The sequence below is a fragment of the Gambusia affinis genome, linkage group LG02, assembly GCF_019740435.1.
Source record: "Gambusia affinis linkage group LG02, SWU_Gaff_1.0, whole genome shotgun sequence".
Taxonomy (NCBI): domain Eukaryota; kingdom Metazoa; phylum Chordata; class Actinopteri; order Cyprinodontiformes; family Poeciliidae; genus Gambusia; species Gambusia affinis.
The window spans coordinates 18,429,286-18,444,981 of record NC_057869.1 but is presented as its reverse complement, the minus strand read 5'-3'; the positions used below and the strand labels follow the sequence as shown (position 1 = coordinate 18,444,981).

The following is a 15,696-nucleotide window of genomic DNA, read 5'->3' as shown; positions in this document are numbered from 1 at the left end:
TGGATGGTGAAATAGGAAGGAGAATGACGTATAAAAGGCAGTTCCTGGAGCATCAGAGTTACAAGTGTCAGAAAAACCAATAAGATATTTAGTAGATGTATTACAGAGCCACTACACTTGCCGGGGGACTTTCATGAGGGTCACAATTTAGATTTCCAGGTGGTCACCTCATGTTATTGCTGAGCAATTTTAGGATTCCTGATGTCATAGTGTCCAGCTGCAGATAGAGATTAGGGGTGTGCCAAAAAATAAGAATCATAGTTCTTATTTACTGCGGTTCAGAATCGATATAAAATGTTCCAAATTAGATGAAAAAAATACAAAATAAAACAAATCCACCTTGCTGTTGGTTTCCATTTTGTTTTTCCGCAGAACTTCCTAAGATCACCATGCAGGCAAGACCAGGATCAAAGCACTAAAACAAAGGAAACTACAAAACTGAAATAGAAAGATTTAACTACAAGAATTATTATTACAATCATCGCTACATTCTAAAAGCTTCACTTATTTTATTTAAAGAGTTCACAAGTTGCTCACAGGGTGTTTTTATAGGAAGAGCATCTCAACATTTGAGTGTCAAGACAAGTACTAGCACTTTGTTTATGATAGTAAATGACGTTCATATAGTAAAACTACTTTCACACAGTATTTCACAATATGTTTGGATAAGCAAGGCTGCTGAATTTGTCTTTTCTGGTACAGCGAGGCAACAAAAAACAAGAAACAAACATTAAAAGTATTCACAAGCGAAAGTATGTCTTCTCACTTGCTGCCGACCTATGAATGATTTATCATCATCGGGGCTGTAGGATTTCACGACGATATATTGAGCCAGTGAGTTAGACACAGCCTGAGCTTCTCAGCAGACAGAAGTAAGTTTCACTTTTCACTGCCTCTGGAGAAATACGGAGAAACCCACAAACAGGCTGGGGTGAGCTCACAAAGCACACCCAATGTGACCCCCATCAATACAAGTGGCAGACAATGGCAGCATTTTACAGCCTAAAAATAAAGTAGTAACAAGAGACATTAGCCACAAACTGCAATATGTAAGAGGTGAAACTTATGAATATTACATGAGCCTGTAGCCCAAAATAGAGAATCTCACCCTGCTGTGCAATAAGAGATCACTAGCAGAGCTTTATATACGTATATATGATTATATATGTACATAACCTCATCTCAGAATCCCATGAATGTATCCCAGAAACCCTTGTGAGACATCAACTGGATTAGAAATAGAGCTATAACTAAAGATGAAAAAGATGAACATCTATAAATAACTCTTCCTATGGGCTACAGGACTTTTTTGGTTAGAAACACTAATGTGATTAATATGATACATAACCCACAGACACATGCTGTCCTGCTCATATAACAAGGTCAAATACCCTTCTTGGAAAACGACTCAACAAGACAACTTTGAAGAATCAAGTTCTGACTTCTTTCAAACAAATTATTAAGCTGTAATGTAGATAACTAATATTACAGAAATCATGGCAATTTCTACCATAGTGGTTTACTCTCAGATAGTAAGCTTTCACAGCTGCTTTGCTGTCAGTAGTAGATGTGCTGCTGCTGTAACTGAGCATGTAACTGATAATGGTTGTGACGGTTCATTGTTTTAAATATTCTGTCTAAACGGTCGATGAAAGAACAATGACAAAAATAAAAGTGTCCTGACTGAACAAGAACTCCTTTTCTCTGAAATCCTGTATTCTTCACCAGCAGTGAGCTAATAAAGGGTTGAGGAGAAACTATATCTAAGCAACATTAGCTTAGTACTATGTTAAAGATTTATGCTGAAGGAAATAGTCAGATCTGATTACAATGCAAAACAAAGCTTCTTTCTTTCGGCAGCTTGATGGGAGCAGTTCAGGTTTAGTGGGTTTAGTTGGGATTTGAGCCAAGAACCACAATGGGAAAGAAGGGGCTTCGAATGTGGCATGGTTGTTGGTAGCAGACAGGCTAGTGGGAGCATTTACTAATATTGTCACACAATACCAGCTGGTGGGTTTACAGAGAATGGTCTGAATACCAGAAATTACCTTATGCTGTTGAGACAGTTGTGTTTGTAACAATGCAGTGATGATGAGCACACTGGCTTGAGATGAGAAAATCTGACAGCAGTCCAAATGGCCACTCGATACAACCAAGGTATGTGGAATTCAATCTATAAAAACCTCCTGGAACCTGAAGCAGGTAGGCTACAACAGCAGAAAAACACTCCTCTACTACATGCATTATAACCAATCTGAAGAAACTATCACTGTGTGATACTATCATGTTGATAAGGACTAAATTACTCAACTCCATGCTGAGCCCTGCGATCCTAAAAGCACAATCTACCATGGATAAAAGGGGATTGCTCTTTCAGACTGTTGCAGCTCTTTCAGACTTTGGCTTTGGGTTCCTTTGTGAATTTGGACTCATTTAAAATGGCCCTGAGGAGACTATCATTCACGCAAACTTTTTATGAAGATCTTTTTAAACATCATTGTACTCATTTTTAATTACTTGTATAGTTTACATGGCTTTTTAATCATGCTTAACTGTGTTTAAATATATGCACCTTCTTGTTAAAGTTCTTTGTGAGATATTTAAATAAAATGATTACTTACAAACCCTTTGACAGAGTTTCCAACTCTGTTGAATCTATGCAATGAAGAAGAAGATTCAATGAGTCAGGTGTCATAATGATAGTATTTGTTTTACTTTGTCTTTGTGTATTGATGATTTTCATGATGACACGAAATAAAATGTAATGTTTGTTACTGGTTTCTCAATTGGTGACATTATGTTGTTTTTATGACTTTTTATTTTTGTGTTTTAATGATAAATATGTCATGTTGCTGAAAGGTGTTGTACAAATAAACTTGATTGATTGAACTCAACTTTAGCAAGGACACCCAACTTAGTAAATAGCAGAAATAATTGCTTCACACATAAGTCTTAAAGCAGTTTCACCTCTTAATTGGTTGCTATATTTAGTACAATGGCAGATTACCTCATGCACACCTTTCACCATAATGGGTATTAATCCATGAAATTAAAAAAATGTCCATGGCAACATCAACACTGACAAAAAGCTTAAATGCATCTTTTGCTGGCAACAATGTTTTGTTTCTATTTCTTTAATAAATATGAAGTATGCAACTTCTGTCTGGTGACAAATTCTTTACTCACCTGATTTTCTATTGCACATTTTGCGCAAATCTACAAGTAACTAGGCGTTGTGAAAAGAAAAAAAAAGATTAATAGTTACAGAATGGCTGGCACCATGAACAAACCTACAGACCGGCAGCACAGACGCTCAGCAATCAAAGCTCAACACAAACACCTCTGGTGTTGGCTGCAGAGCTGATTCTCCTGGGCGTTCTTTCCAGGAACTGGATCTAGACTGTCACAGTATTTTCTGTCTCTGTGAAATCTGTCACGCTTTGTTATGCTGAGATAGACGAGCCAACTGTGGCAGAAGTCGATCAAAAAGTTGTAAATTAAAGCTTTGTTTGGAATCAGAACATATTCTTTGACAAGATCGAGAACAAATGCACTCAACATTATGGTGACCTACAAACATGCTTCATATGCTGATGAAATAACTTCCAACAGGAATTACAAAAACAGGAGGTGTGTCCTCCCTGATGAGTGCAGACAAAACGCAGGTCTGTCTCCTCAAATCATGACGCAGCTTCATGAGTTATACACTCTTAAAACACATGAGACTACATGCACCACGGAGAGTCTCATCTTCGATCACCTGACAAAACCTTCAGCAACTACAACGCTTTATGTTAATCTGGGTTTTTTATGCTAAAGTTGGGTTTCCTTTTGTTTAGATTTTCCAAATCACCTGGCAATGGTGATCCGTTGAAAACATCTTCCCTGACTTTTTTTGTTTCCTATTTATGCAGGGTGACCTTTCAAAGCCTTTAGCCAATCAGTATTTTATACCTTCAGCGAGATAGATATGAAAACTTTTTTGTTGGATCAAGAAGACAACAAAGTAGCAACTAAACAGATGAACCAAGCACAAAGAGATGCACAAGAAAGGCTGTCTCCAAGGATACTACTTCTTAGTGGACGGATAGAATTGGGTGAAAGTATATGAGAGCAACTGTGATGCAAAGAGACAAAGGACAGAGAGACATTGTCAGCTTATGGCTCAGACGATGAGCAAACCGCTTTGTAATGCCTGACCAATGCCGATTAACATGCATCATTTCGCTCATGGGTCTCCTCAAACTTTAGGGGACAAGTGGTGACAAAAGGTGCACACATGATTCAGTCATCTCTATCACAATAACCTCACTGAGCTTCCCTAAAGAAGAATAAAACAATGACAGATATGCTTGGCTGAAAACAGTTTTTGTAAACTTTGAGTAAAATTAAAACAATAAAACATTATTCCTGTTTTGAAACGCCACCTGGCAGAAGAGGACCTAGATCAGGACTCTCTTTGGACCAGACAGACCTGACAGATGGACAGACAAGATTAGGTATATAGATGTGCATCGGACAAGGCTTGACAACGGTCGCCTCCCAAATGCTGTCTGACCCCTGCAGAGAGGAGGGTAGCATGGAGGTCAACAGCTGACAGACAGCAAACACTAACACAAATATACAGTCCATCTCTGGGAAACTCAAACAGACATGAACGTGACTTCGAAACAAAACGTTTGAAGTTTAAGACAGGCGTTTTCATAAGTTCCTACTAATCATAGTTTATACTCTGTTTCAAAATGCAATTTAGCAAATTTTGGTTGTTAATTAATATTCTTGACTGCTATTGACAATAACACTAAAAAAATAGCATATTTTACTTGGCAAGTTATATTTAATGTACTTCACTTATTAAAATGAATGGATTTTTTATAACATTACAGTCTGCTTAACATAAGCAGACTGTTATTATTATTCCTTCGTGTGTATTTAATTCCTTCGTGTGTATTTAATTTCAGACTTAAATTGAGTCAAAGAATCGCATCAAACAGTTTCAGCGCTAAAATCCTGTCACTCATACTTGAGAAAAGAGTAAAGTGTCACTAGTGTAACTTAGCAAAGTCTTAAAAGCTGACAAACAGATCAAAAAGTGTCAAGAACAGTTAAAGAAAAGCGAAGACTGGGACTTCTGTCAATCAATTTCCTCTGTCCTTCTGTTTGTCAGATGGCAGTAATGAAACTTGCTTTCTTTTTTTTTTGTTTTGTTTTTGAGTCGTCATGACAGCCAAGAGTCACAAGAGGCCAGGAAAGCATGAGCCACAGATTTATGAAGTCAAAAGTCCTCCAGCTCTGACTTCAGAGTCTGAAGGGCTGCTGTTGTCATCATCATTATTGTTACAAAGAAGCTCTTCAAGTAGACTACAGCAAATCTTTTGTTGCTAAATGTTACTTCATTAATGAACTAAAACTAAAAAGCATAACAGTTTATGTGACCTGATTAGTGTCCGATATTCCATTCTGTTTGTAACCCATAAACTAAATCTAGAGTTACCTACATTGGTCTGACATGAGTTAAGAGGTATGCAGATATATTGATCTGCATGTATCAAGATGCAAAATCATACTCACATCCAGAAGTAGTTGCAAACATGTATTTTAAAAGGTTTCTTCCCCTCAAATGCCACAACAGAAAATAAGTAAAAAAAATTCCAGTGGTCCTATCTAAATCATCCCACTCCAAAGAAATAAAATAATTGCTAATAATAATGACAAATAAGAGCTTGAGGACCCAAATGCATAATATGATAATTTGAATTGTAAATAGGCAGAATTGAAGTTTTCTGGTGATATTTGGTCAGACTGGATGATGCATGCTGCAAATTAGTTCCCTATAAGCTTTTTTAATAAGTGTTTTGTGTTCTCCTTAATTATATGTAGAAAGAATACACAGTAACGGTATTTCTTTTTACTGTTGCACCAAAATTGTGAGGTTATTAAGTCAGCTACTAAGCCATGACGTATTAACAAAGCATTTCAGTATGGGTATTTCACAATACAGTGGACCCTGGCCTACTTGCAGGTCCAGAATATGTAGATTTACATATTGACATATTTTTCTGCGGATCGCATCTCAAATTATTAGTGTAAAATTCCCATATTTTCAGATTTTTTTGTAGAGTATGTGTGAAATTTTGAATGAAAATTTAGCCTGGGAAGCTAAAATACCTAGCCACGATGCCAAATAACACACCATCGGCTAGCATTGGCAAAGCAGTGAATCCAGGCGACCCACTGATTTTCAGCTGTTTGCCGTTGGAGATAAGGAAGAACATGGATGTTAGCTTTTGCAGTAGTGAAAACACATTTTATACCCTGCATATTAATGCATACTGGATGTTTGAACTATTAAAATAGGCAGTTATAAGTTTTCAAAAACCGCGCTAATCTTTGGTCGGTTGGCTGCATTACCTAACCCCGGCGAATGCCAGTGGTCCACAGTACTTGTATTTGGTAAAAAAGAAAAAAAAAAGGCACCTTTGGGTGAATTGTGTTTCATGCTATAATGTCTTATAAAGAAACAATGTAAACCCAACAAATGTAATTTTTCTGATAGAATAATCAATTAAAAGAACAAAATGGAATCATTATTAACATTTTTATTGATCCAGTTTTGTTTACGTTTTTCAGCAGAGCTAATATAGCACAAACAAATCATAGGGTTTTCTCAGTAGAACCTAAAGAGTCTTTACGAAAAGGCCAAACCCACAATTATGCCCTCTTCCATAGACACCCACACATCCTCCCTAGCATGCACATAGACACGCATCAGTAGCCACACATAACTCTGTCTCACAGCATGCTCTAGGGTGGGAGGGGGTAACAGGGTGAGCCACAAGTCAATAAACCCTGTGTAATCTGTTCCCTTTAGTGGCATAAACCATCTGAGAGGAGATTACAGTCGTTCTGCCAATGTAAGAACATGTGAGTTTCTAATGGACAGAAACACCAAAAAAAAAAAAAAAAATACAATCACATGTGTACCTTCTTTCAAACTTTAAAGATTGGTAAAAGCAGTGTTTTTCCTTTAGGACACATACCATTTGTGTATATTTCTTAAAAAAATGACAAATTATGATTATTTAAACACCATCCATGGAGTTGGACTCCTGCTGAGCAAAACAAAGCAAGGCGTTGTCAGTTTGCATAAGATTACCCCTCACGACTGGACATGGACTGTGGAGATTGTGTGGAGATGGTAAGACGGAGTTTGTGAGGATGTGTTTTATTCCACTAAAGTGTGGCAAGAGAGAGGGTGTGTAGGCTTTTTATTGTGATAGCAGACTGGCTGCTATATCTATCTGTGTGGGGTTGTTTGTTGTGGAGAAGAAGGAAGAAGGGACGCTGGCTTACTGCATCATTAAGCACTAAGAGCACCAGGCGGGCTTGCAACTGTGGAGGGTTGCAGAGTAGACATCTGGCCCACAAACCAGAACAATACACCCACGCATTAAGTCCAACATAGACTAATTATTATGTGTGGATAATCTCAAACTAACAGATTAGACAAATCCCATGTATTAGCAATATGTTTTTTTTTGTTTAATAATGCAGAGATTCTATAAAAAAATTAGTTGATTCTCTAAAACATATTTGATTGAGTTTATTTTGTCTTTGCTAGACCTTTATTTTTGAAGGTTGCAACTAATTGAAGCATTAATATTTTAAGAACAATCGACAAAGTGTCACAAATCTTTGTCATTTGTGGTTGAAACTAAGACAGCACAACATATCGCAAAAGTATTATCATCACAATATCAATGTGTCCAATATTCATGTTGCTTTATGAACATGCATCTTACATTCATTTGCTGGTGTAATATTCAGCCAGTTGCAAAGATTCTCACAGCAGCAGATGCTCACACTGGACACAAAGGACATTGCCCAAAATGCAAAAGGTCACAGAGTGTAGGAAGCACATATGCTTCCTACACTGTATACTGCAAATTATTTTATAATAGCAATCGTTATCAATATTATCATAGTCCAAGATTTTCTAGTATTGTGTGGCCTTATTTGCAGTGTTTCTCAATTCCAGTCCTCGGGCCCCCCTGCCTGCATGTTTTAGGTGTTTCCTTTCTGTCACACACCTGGATTGAATCTTTGGGTGATTAACAGGCTCCTGCAGTACTTGGTGGCTGCAGAAGATGTCATGCAATCATTTGAATCAGCTGTTCTGGTATAGAGGCACATCTAAAACATACAGCGCAGGGGGCCCGAGGACTGGAATTGAGAAGCACTGCCTTATTTGTAACATGGCACACTTAAGAAAACGTTTTGGGTTGTGAACACCTTAAAGCTCTGATTCAATGAAACTGAAAAGTCATATTGTGGTTTACTGTTTTTTGATTTGCGGTAAACAGCTCACTATGAGTGTTCATGTTGATGTTGTGTCAAAAAAAAATTACATTAAACTTTTCACACTTTCTCTTCTGCTCTTCTCTGCAGTGAGTTGGTAGCTGACATGCAATTCCACTGATCTGGAATCTGAAGTCACTCAGGACGAGGCATGTGAGTGAATGCACGGGGAGATTCCACGAAGCACGAACTGCTGATGCACTCTGGCTCAGCTTCTCAACGTTAAAATGGTTGTCAGAGGGAATACAGTAATCCTGCTTTAATAGCCGTGTCCCCACCCCCCACTTTGATGTGACAGCCCCAGTTAGACCACTACAACTCTTTGAAGAGAGAAGCGTCCAGCTTAAAGTACCACTTTGTCAAATATAATGCATCTGGCGACGGTCACATGAACACAGAGGAGATAACCTGTCATGTTCATATGTGGGATGGCACCTGACTAATGCGAGCTATTGTTATCCAACATCCATGACAGATCTTGCAGACACCAAATGAATCATAGATGCAAACAAACAGACAGTGACAGTTCCTGAATGAAAGACACTGGACAAAACTCATATTCTGCCATCATCCAGCCAATCAAAATGAGGGAAATCTTTTGAAATGCTGGAGCAAGATAAAAAGCAGCAAAGTTCTACACAGACTGTTTCGCATCACCACACTATTGTCAGTAGCAAGTAGGGGTCCAAATAAAAGCAATAGAAAATTGTTCAAGGTGCACCTGACAAACAGACACCCCCTTTTCTGATGCCATCCTTGGCAACTGCCTAAATGACTAATGTCAAAAACGGTCACTGCAAACAGGATTTGTCTTTGAATAATCTGAATGTAGACTGTGTGTTAAAGATTATGTTTTCTTGTGAATGAGGATTACAAGAGACGTGTGAAAACAGTCGGAGCTTTCTTCTCTTAGTTTCACAAGAAATGCACAAAACGTCTTCAAATCTGAATTCATACATATTGGTACATCATGAAAGTGTCAAAGAAATGTAGCAGTTAAAGTGTTGACCACAAGAGAAAGGGACTAACTCTAACTGCATTAGAGAAGTCATCAGTCTGTTTCTTATTTCTGTAATTTGTGTCTCATTGTGCTGTCTCTACTTTGTCCTCTTGATTGTTACCTTGGAAATCGATTTCAACACTGCCTTGTGAGTAATGTCTCTTTTCTAAGATGCACTCAGAGGAGAGGACATAAAGGAGCAAAGGAGCTTTTCAGGGAGCCTATATGTGTGAAGATGCACTGGTGGATTCTTAGTGTAAGTAATTTCAGCATCAGTCATGCAAACCCGCGGGTGACAAATCAATGTCTCATTCTAGATTGAGCTATATAATCAAATTAATAAATGCAATTATCAATAAAAGTTGTCTACAAAGTGTATGTGATAAACTTTGAGGTATACATAGAAGGTTTTTGCTCTAGTGAAGAAAAAGCCAGAAATCTGTAAAGTTAATTAGGCTCTTTATGCTTTGCATGGTGTTGAAAACGTGTTTTGTTACAGTATCTATTGTGAGGTACAGGAGAAACACCAGACATCACTCTCCCCAAACACGCTTTTAAACTCATATAAGGAAATCCCAAGGTTTTCCTGGACCTTGAATCAATTTTTTAATGTATAAAAGTAATCCTGGTTCCTGCGCTTCTGTAATTTTTGTCTCCTAAATCCAGTTGGTCACAGCAGATGGATAGCAGGTCCTGCTGGAGTTTCTTTCTGTCAAAATGAAGTTCTTCTCTCCATTGTTGATGCATGCTCAGAATGCTGTCGCCCCATGTTGCTGAGTTGAGGCCATGACCAGAAAACACACAAACAGAGGTGGCCAGGAGGCATTGTGATCAGACTACCTCAGCTGACTCTTTTCACTACAAAGGAGCAGCGGCTCTACTCCGAGCTGCCCCAGGATGACAGAGCTCCGATCAACTTTTTCTTAAAGGCTCAGCCTAACCACCACATGGATAAAGTTTATTTTAGCCACTTCTACCTAGCCATACCACTACAGAATATTTCCAACATGTAAAAGTATTTGCAGCATTACAGATTTATTTTGTTTTTGTACCCTGGATATGTCTTCTGTCTATTTTTTAGTCTAAACAATCCAAACACTTAAAAATATTGCCTTGTGACGAGCTACACATATTGTGATTGCGAAATATTTGAAGGTAGATGTGTTTATTTACTCAAAAGCTGACATCAATAAAGCATGTTTTGTTGTCTATCAAAATGTAGACAGGAAATGGGTGGACAACACGGACAACAGGAATTGTCTCTCGATGAAGATATTTCTAGAAACTTGAAATGAACAGAAAAAGTAACAACAGATAAAAGACAAGGTGCTAAAAGCGGACCAAGTGGTATATTTAGATACAGGAGGAAACGTGCGAATGGATAAATAACGTGATGGCTGGTCTAAAACAGAACAATCCAAACACTCGGAGGCGCCGCTGCAGCCAATCGGAGTCCACCAACTGCTTCACCCCAACAGTGTGGTTCAAAAGCAGGTGGCAGCCAGCTTCTGAATAAGTGATGAAGGAGCTAACATTTCTTTACTACACCAGGTTAGAGAAAGTCTTGCTTAAGTAGAGACCTACTGGGAAACTCTGCACTGCACAAATTGCATTTTAAAAGCTGAAATAAACGTTTAAGAGTGCAAAGACAAAAGCGTAAGAAGGAGCACTTGGTTTGGCATTCATGTTGTAAAAAAATAAACAAACTGACAGATCTCAACAACATGACTATAAATCTACATTTGGAAGCTAACATTAAAGCGATTTTTCCTCACATTGAAAGATTTGTTGCCACTCTTTACGCGAACGCGCCAACACACGCTCCCATCCAGAAGCGCACCTCCTTCCACTCCTCCTTCCACTCCTCGGTCTCTTTCTCCTCTCTGTGTACTCACCACAGCTGTCTCTTAGTGGGGAGGCAGTCTTTGTTTGAAGCTGTCACTCCCATGGCCATCTGCATCACTGTTATATATTTCTGGTACTTCATTTCTCCTCCGTTTTGCACAACTACTCACACCGCCGCCGCCGCCGCCGCCGCCGCTGCTAACTCTCCCTTCACTTCTAGGAATCCGTGCGCCACAAAAGCAGCACAGGTGAGCGTGCATTCAAACGTCTATTATTCTCCGCTCCCGTCCGCGGCATCAGAAGCGCCATTTCCACGCCGGCAGGTCTGCTGGCTTGACGGGGGCAAATGTTCCCCGAGGAGCTCAACGAAAGGTGCCACGCCGCCGCGACCCACGTCGGCGCTGACTCTCTAATCTCATTAGAGCTCGGAATAGATTGGCTTAATCCATTCAAATTTAGTCAGGACGGGGTCATTGTTGTGGGTCGCCTGGTAGAGCGGTAACTTTTCTCTGTTTTTTTTCTTTTTTAATTTTTTTTCTTATGTTCTCAGCTGTTAAACTCCGAGTTGCACGAGTAGGAAAGAAAGAGTCAGAGACAGGAGGATGCAGGCGCGACAGCAGCCAAACGTCTGTCTGGAAAGAAGAGTGTGTGCGCGTGTGTTCAACGAGAGAGGGAGAGAGGAGGGGAGTGACAGAGGAAGAGGAGGAGGAGGAGGAGGAGAGAGGAAGCTATGTAGCGCTTTAACAAGGGGAAACCCAACTGATGCTGGTCAGTACTTGTAATTCAACATTTTAAAACCATCATTTCTTAGGATTTGATGTGATGGACCAACAGAATAGCTTGGGAGGTAGATAGAAAATGATACATGCATGAAAATCAGAAAAATGTCAGAATCATGGGTCGTTCGGGGTTTTTTCCTGGGTTTATAGTTTTTGATCATTGGAGTGTTTTACCTTAGGTTGTTCTTTTTTGAATTTTCACAAATCAAATAAACGCTTTAACAAATCAAAGTTCATTTCATAAAAAAAAAAAAAATGTAATAACCCAAAAACATCTTTACCTGGCAACAATGTGCCCAGTTACAGGCAGTCTTGAACAGGTGGGTTTAAGTCTAGATTTGAACAGGGAAAGATTGTCAACATTACGGAGGTGTGGTCGGACAGTTCCAGAGTGTGGAAGCAGAGAGGGAGAAAGTTTTACTCCCCATGGCACGTGGGGCAGCAAAGGGAATCCTGAGGTGGATCAGAAGAGGATCTGAGGAAGCTGGAGGAGGTGGCAACATGAAGGAGATTACGTTGAGGAGAAACCGTGGATGACATTGAACATAGACAGAAATCTTTTAAATTCCACTCTGAATTTGACCAGAAGCCAACGAAAGTGCCATAAAACATGGATGATGTGATGAAGAAGTTATGGTGAGCAGCTGAGTTTTTTTGTCATTCACAATCCACAAATCATCCACATCTGATAACTAACAGCTTTGTAATATACTCAAACAAAACTTTTCACCAGCAAGCACAAACATTTTTTTTTTCTGTATCATTGCATTGTCTGCTTAATCTGTTAATTTTTTCTTGCTCAAATAAAACACTTCTGACTTGGGACTGAGTTTCATCTTATTTGAAGTTGTTCCAATATTTAAGTGAGTGGGTTTTGCTTGCATAATGTTTTCATACCTTTTATGTTTACGTTTTCATGGAAACCATATTTCATACTTTTGAAGAATCGTAGAGATGTTTTGTTAGTAGGCTCAAGATGTTGCTTCTTTATTTATATTGCACTTTGTCTTACCTGCTTTTCCTCCTCATGCTATGGAATCAGCATTGCAGCCAACAGTTGTTTCATCCAGACCACCAAAATGAATGTTTGCAATATGGAGACCAAGAGCGAGTTTTCGACGGACAGCTTTCTGTGTTCGGTGTCGCAGCAACAAAGCTCTTGTCCTGTGCAGCAGAACTCAGGTTGCAATGATAATGTTATAGCATTTTCCCTAGCAGATAAAAAAGTGTTTAAAGACGGCAGCTTTTATTTTTCATTCCAACCCCAGTGACATTGAAGTGAGTGCTGCCAGTTCTGTGAAAGGAAGTGATGTACAGGGTGAAAGTTATTGTGAGCACTGCGTTGGTTTCTGGGTCCAGTTCAGAATGTCCTAGCAGAGAGCGCACGCATCATCATAACGGAAGAAAAAAAACAAACAAACAACTCTTCTTCTAATCCCAGTTTCCCCTATAATTCTAGTCCCAATTCTCTTCATAACAAAATAGATGGACATCTCAGAGAAAGTGTTTTTTATTGTTTCATTCTCAACTCATTGCTTATTTTATTCTATTATTATTGTATAGGATTAAAAGCTAATATGTTTTATGTTACTGCGCTTGCTTTAGGTCAAGATTTAAAATGAACTGTAAAGCTTTCCTTTAATTTTTTTTATGAAGAAATATTCTTCCACATATACAAATTGTCCGCTCAAACAAATTATTCTATTCTTAGGCTCCACTGTATATAAATATTTGTAATGTCTGATAAATCCAGTGTGTCTATGTAGTATTATAGTTTCCTTCATTCAGCACTATGATTGGCTATTTATTATTTTTATGAAGCTGATTTTTTCTGGGAATTTGGGTTAACTGACAGGTTCTGCTTTCTTATGCTCTCCATCTCCATAGGCTGAAACTTCACAGCATTGCTAAACAGATGCTAAACGATTTAGTGATTGATTTGTGTTACATTTAAAGCCAAAGTTATTAGTAGGTTCTCAAGGACATGAGGACGCATGACAGCTATATGCACAACATGCAAAATCAATTGAATCCCCATGCGAGGTTATGTTTTAGTGTCCATGACAATAGTCAAGTTAATGCATGATGTCACTGGTTGCGTAAATCCCTCGAGTAAGGTACACTAGGTATTGAACAATTATGCAGTGAAGCTGGAGATTATCCTGCATTTTTCTTGCAAGGAAAAGTCCACAGTGAGGCGAGACGGCATGTCACTGTCACTATATTTACATATTTCCTCGGACTAATAAACACAATGAAGGAAGAGAGAACTGATGTGTATAAACCATGCCGCTCTTGAGATGGTCCATGCACCGGAAAAAGTAAATCTCGATATAAACCCTCGCCATCGGGAAGGTAAAACACCACAATGAAATGACCAAGGAGAAATGTTAGTCAGCCAAAGCGTGGGCAGGTAACTCCTGTTGGATGAGGCAAGTTGGTGAGCAGCGGGTGGGGAAGGTCAGGCAGAAGCTGCTATCAGCAAGGTTTGATGTTGGCAATGAAAACCACACAACATTTACCCCTCAAAAAAATCTCTCAGCACAACCCACCTAGCCTTTTGCCCTGCTCCTCTGATGTTTATTTACAGTTTTAGGGTTTGGAAGAGGATTAAGTGAACACACACACACACACAGCGTCACGCACATCATCACAGCAGCGGCCTGAAGGAGACTGATGAGGGTGAGGCCATCGCAGCAGACTGAATGACGCACAGTCCTCCACGGACTTTCAATATTCTCTTTAATCTCTGATTAGAAACACAATTTAGGACCTTCATTAGCCTAAATATTCAGCCTTTTACTATTAATGTTGTGGCGCAAAATATAAGAACTAAGTGGTCCAGTTTATTCTTCCAGATCTCTGCTTGATGACCAAAAGCTAAAATCCACAAGGTGCATCTTTTAACCAGCTTAATGAAACAGCTTCAGGAGTCTGTCTAATTATTTTGACAAGTTTCAAACTGAACTCATTATCTTTCCGAAGACCCGGCCACCACAGCCGTCATATCACGATAGGTGAGGAAGCGGGGGGAAGAAGATTGCCATATTGGTTTAAAAGCCAGATTTCCCTCAGGAGCAGCAACCATCCAAATGTGTTGATCCCTCTCACCATAAATTACACCATTCACTGGCCCCTGGCCACTATTAATCACATGACCACAGCAGCCAGATTAAATCTGTAGCCTTGGACTGTTGTCCCGCCTCACCCTCTCTCTGACTCTCTTTCATGCACATGGCAAACCCAAAAAAATAAATAAAAACGTCAAGCAAATGTATTTGCAAAAATGTTGCATGACGCCAATCTTTTATTGTTTATTGCATGTGTTCATCTGAAATGGTTTTTCCTATATTCTGAAACTGTTGCTCAGAACATAGGCTTAGTGGCCATTTATCTCAAACTGCTTGTGAAAAATAAACTCAGAATTTTTGCAACTGTAAACACAGACGGATTGCTTAAATGTGAAAGAAAATGTCATATGTTGTGCATAAACTGAGAAATATGCTAAATTCAAATTTCAGCCTGATAATCATTTAACAGCACACAGCATTATATGAACTGGGAAATGTTGGTTCTAAAAACAAAAAAAAACAACAAAAAAAGTGAGCATCTCTTTAAAGAACAGCTGCAGGAGGAGGAATTACATGGATATTAACTGAGGAGACAGGAGCATGCACACACAGATTACTATGCGACAGCACCAAAATTAAGTGC

General features: G+C 39.0%; 1 protein-coding gene across 12 annotated transcripts in view; it reads right to left on the bottom strand.

The window, feature by feature from the left end:
- Positions 1-15,696, bottom strand: part of tjp1a (tight junction protein 1a) — a 108,954-nt gene that overhangs the window by 86,140 nt on the left and 7,118 nt on the right. For 6 of the 12 annotated variants that reach the window (XM_044100298.1, XM_044100304.1, XM_044100307.1 and 3 more), the window contains exon 1: positions 11,254-11,813. In XM_044100298.1, coding sequence (XP_043956233.1) covers positions 11,254-11,345 — 92 coding nt within the window. In that variant the 5' untranslated portion in view covers positions 11,346-11,813. Of the gene's footprint in view, positions 1-11,133; positions 11,179-11,253; positions 11,816-12,994; positions 13,147-15,696 lie in introns of those variants that run through there. The other 6 variants (XM_044100339.1, XM_044100393.1, XM_044100401.1 and 3 more) reach the window with 4 other exon arrangements.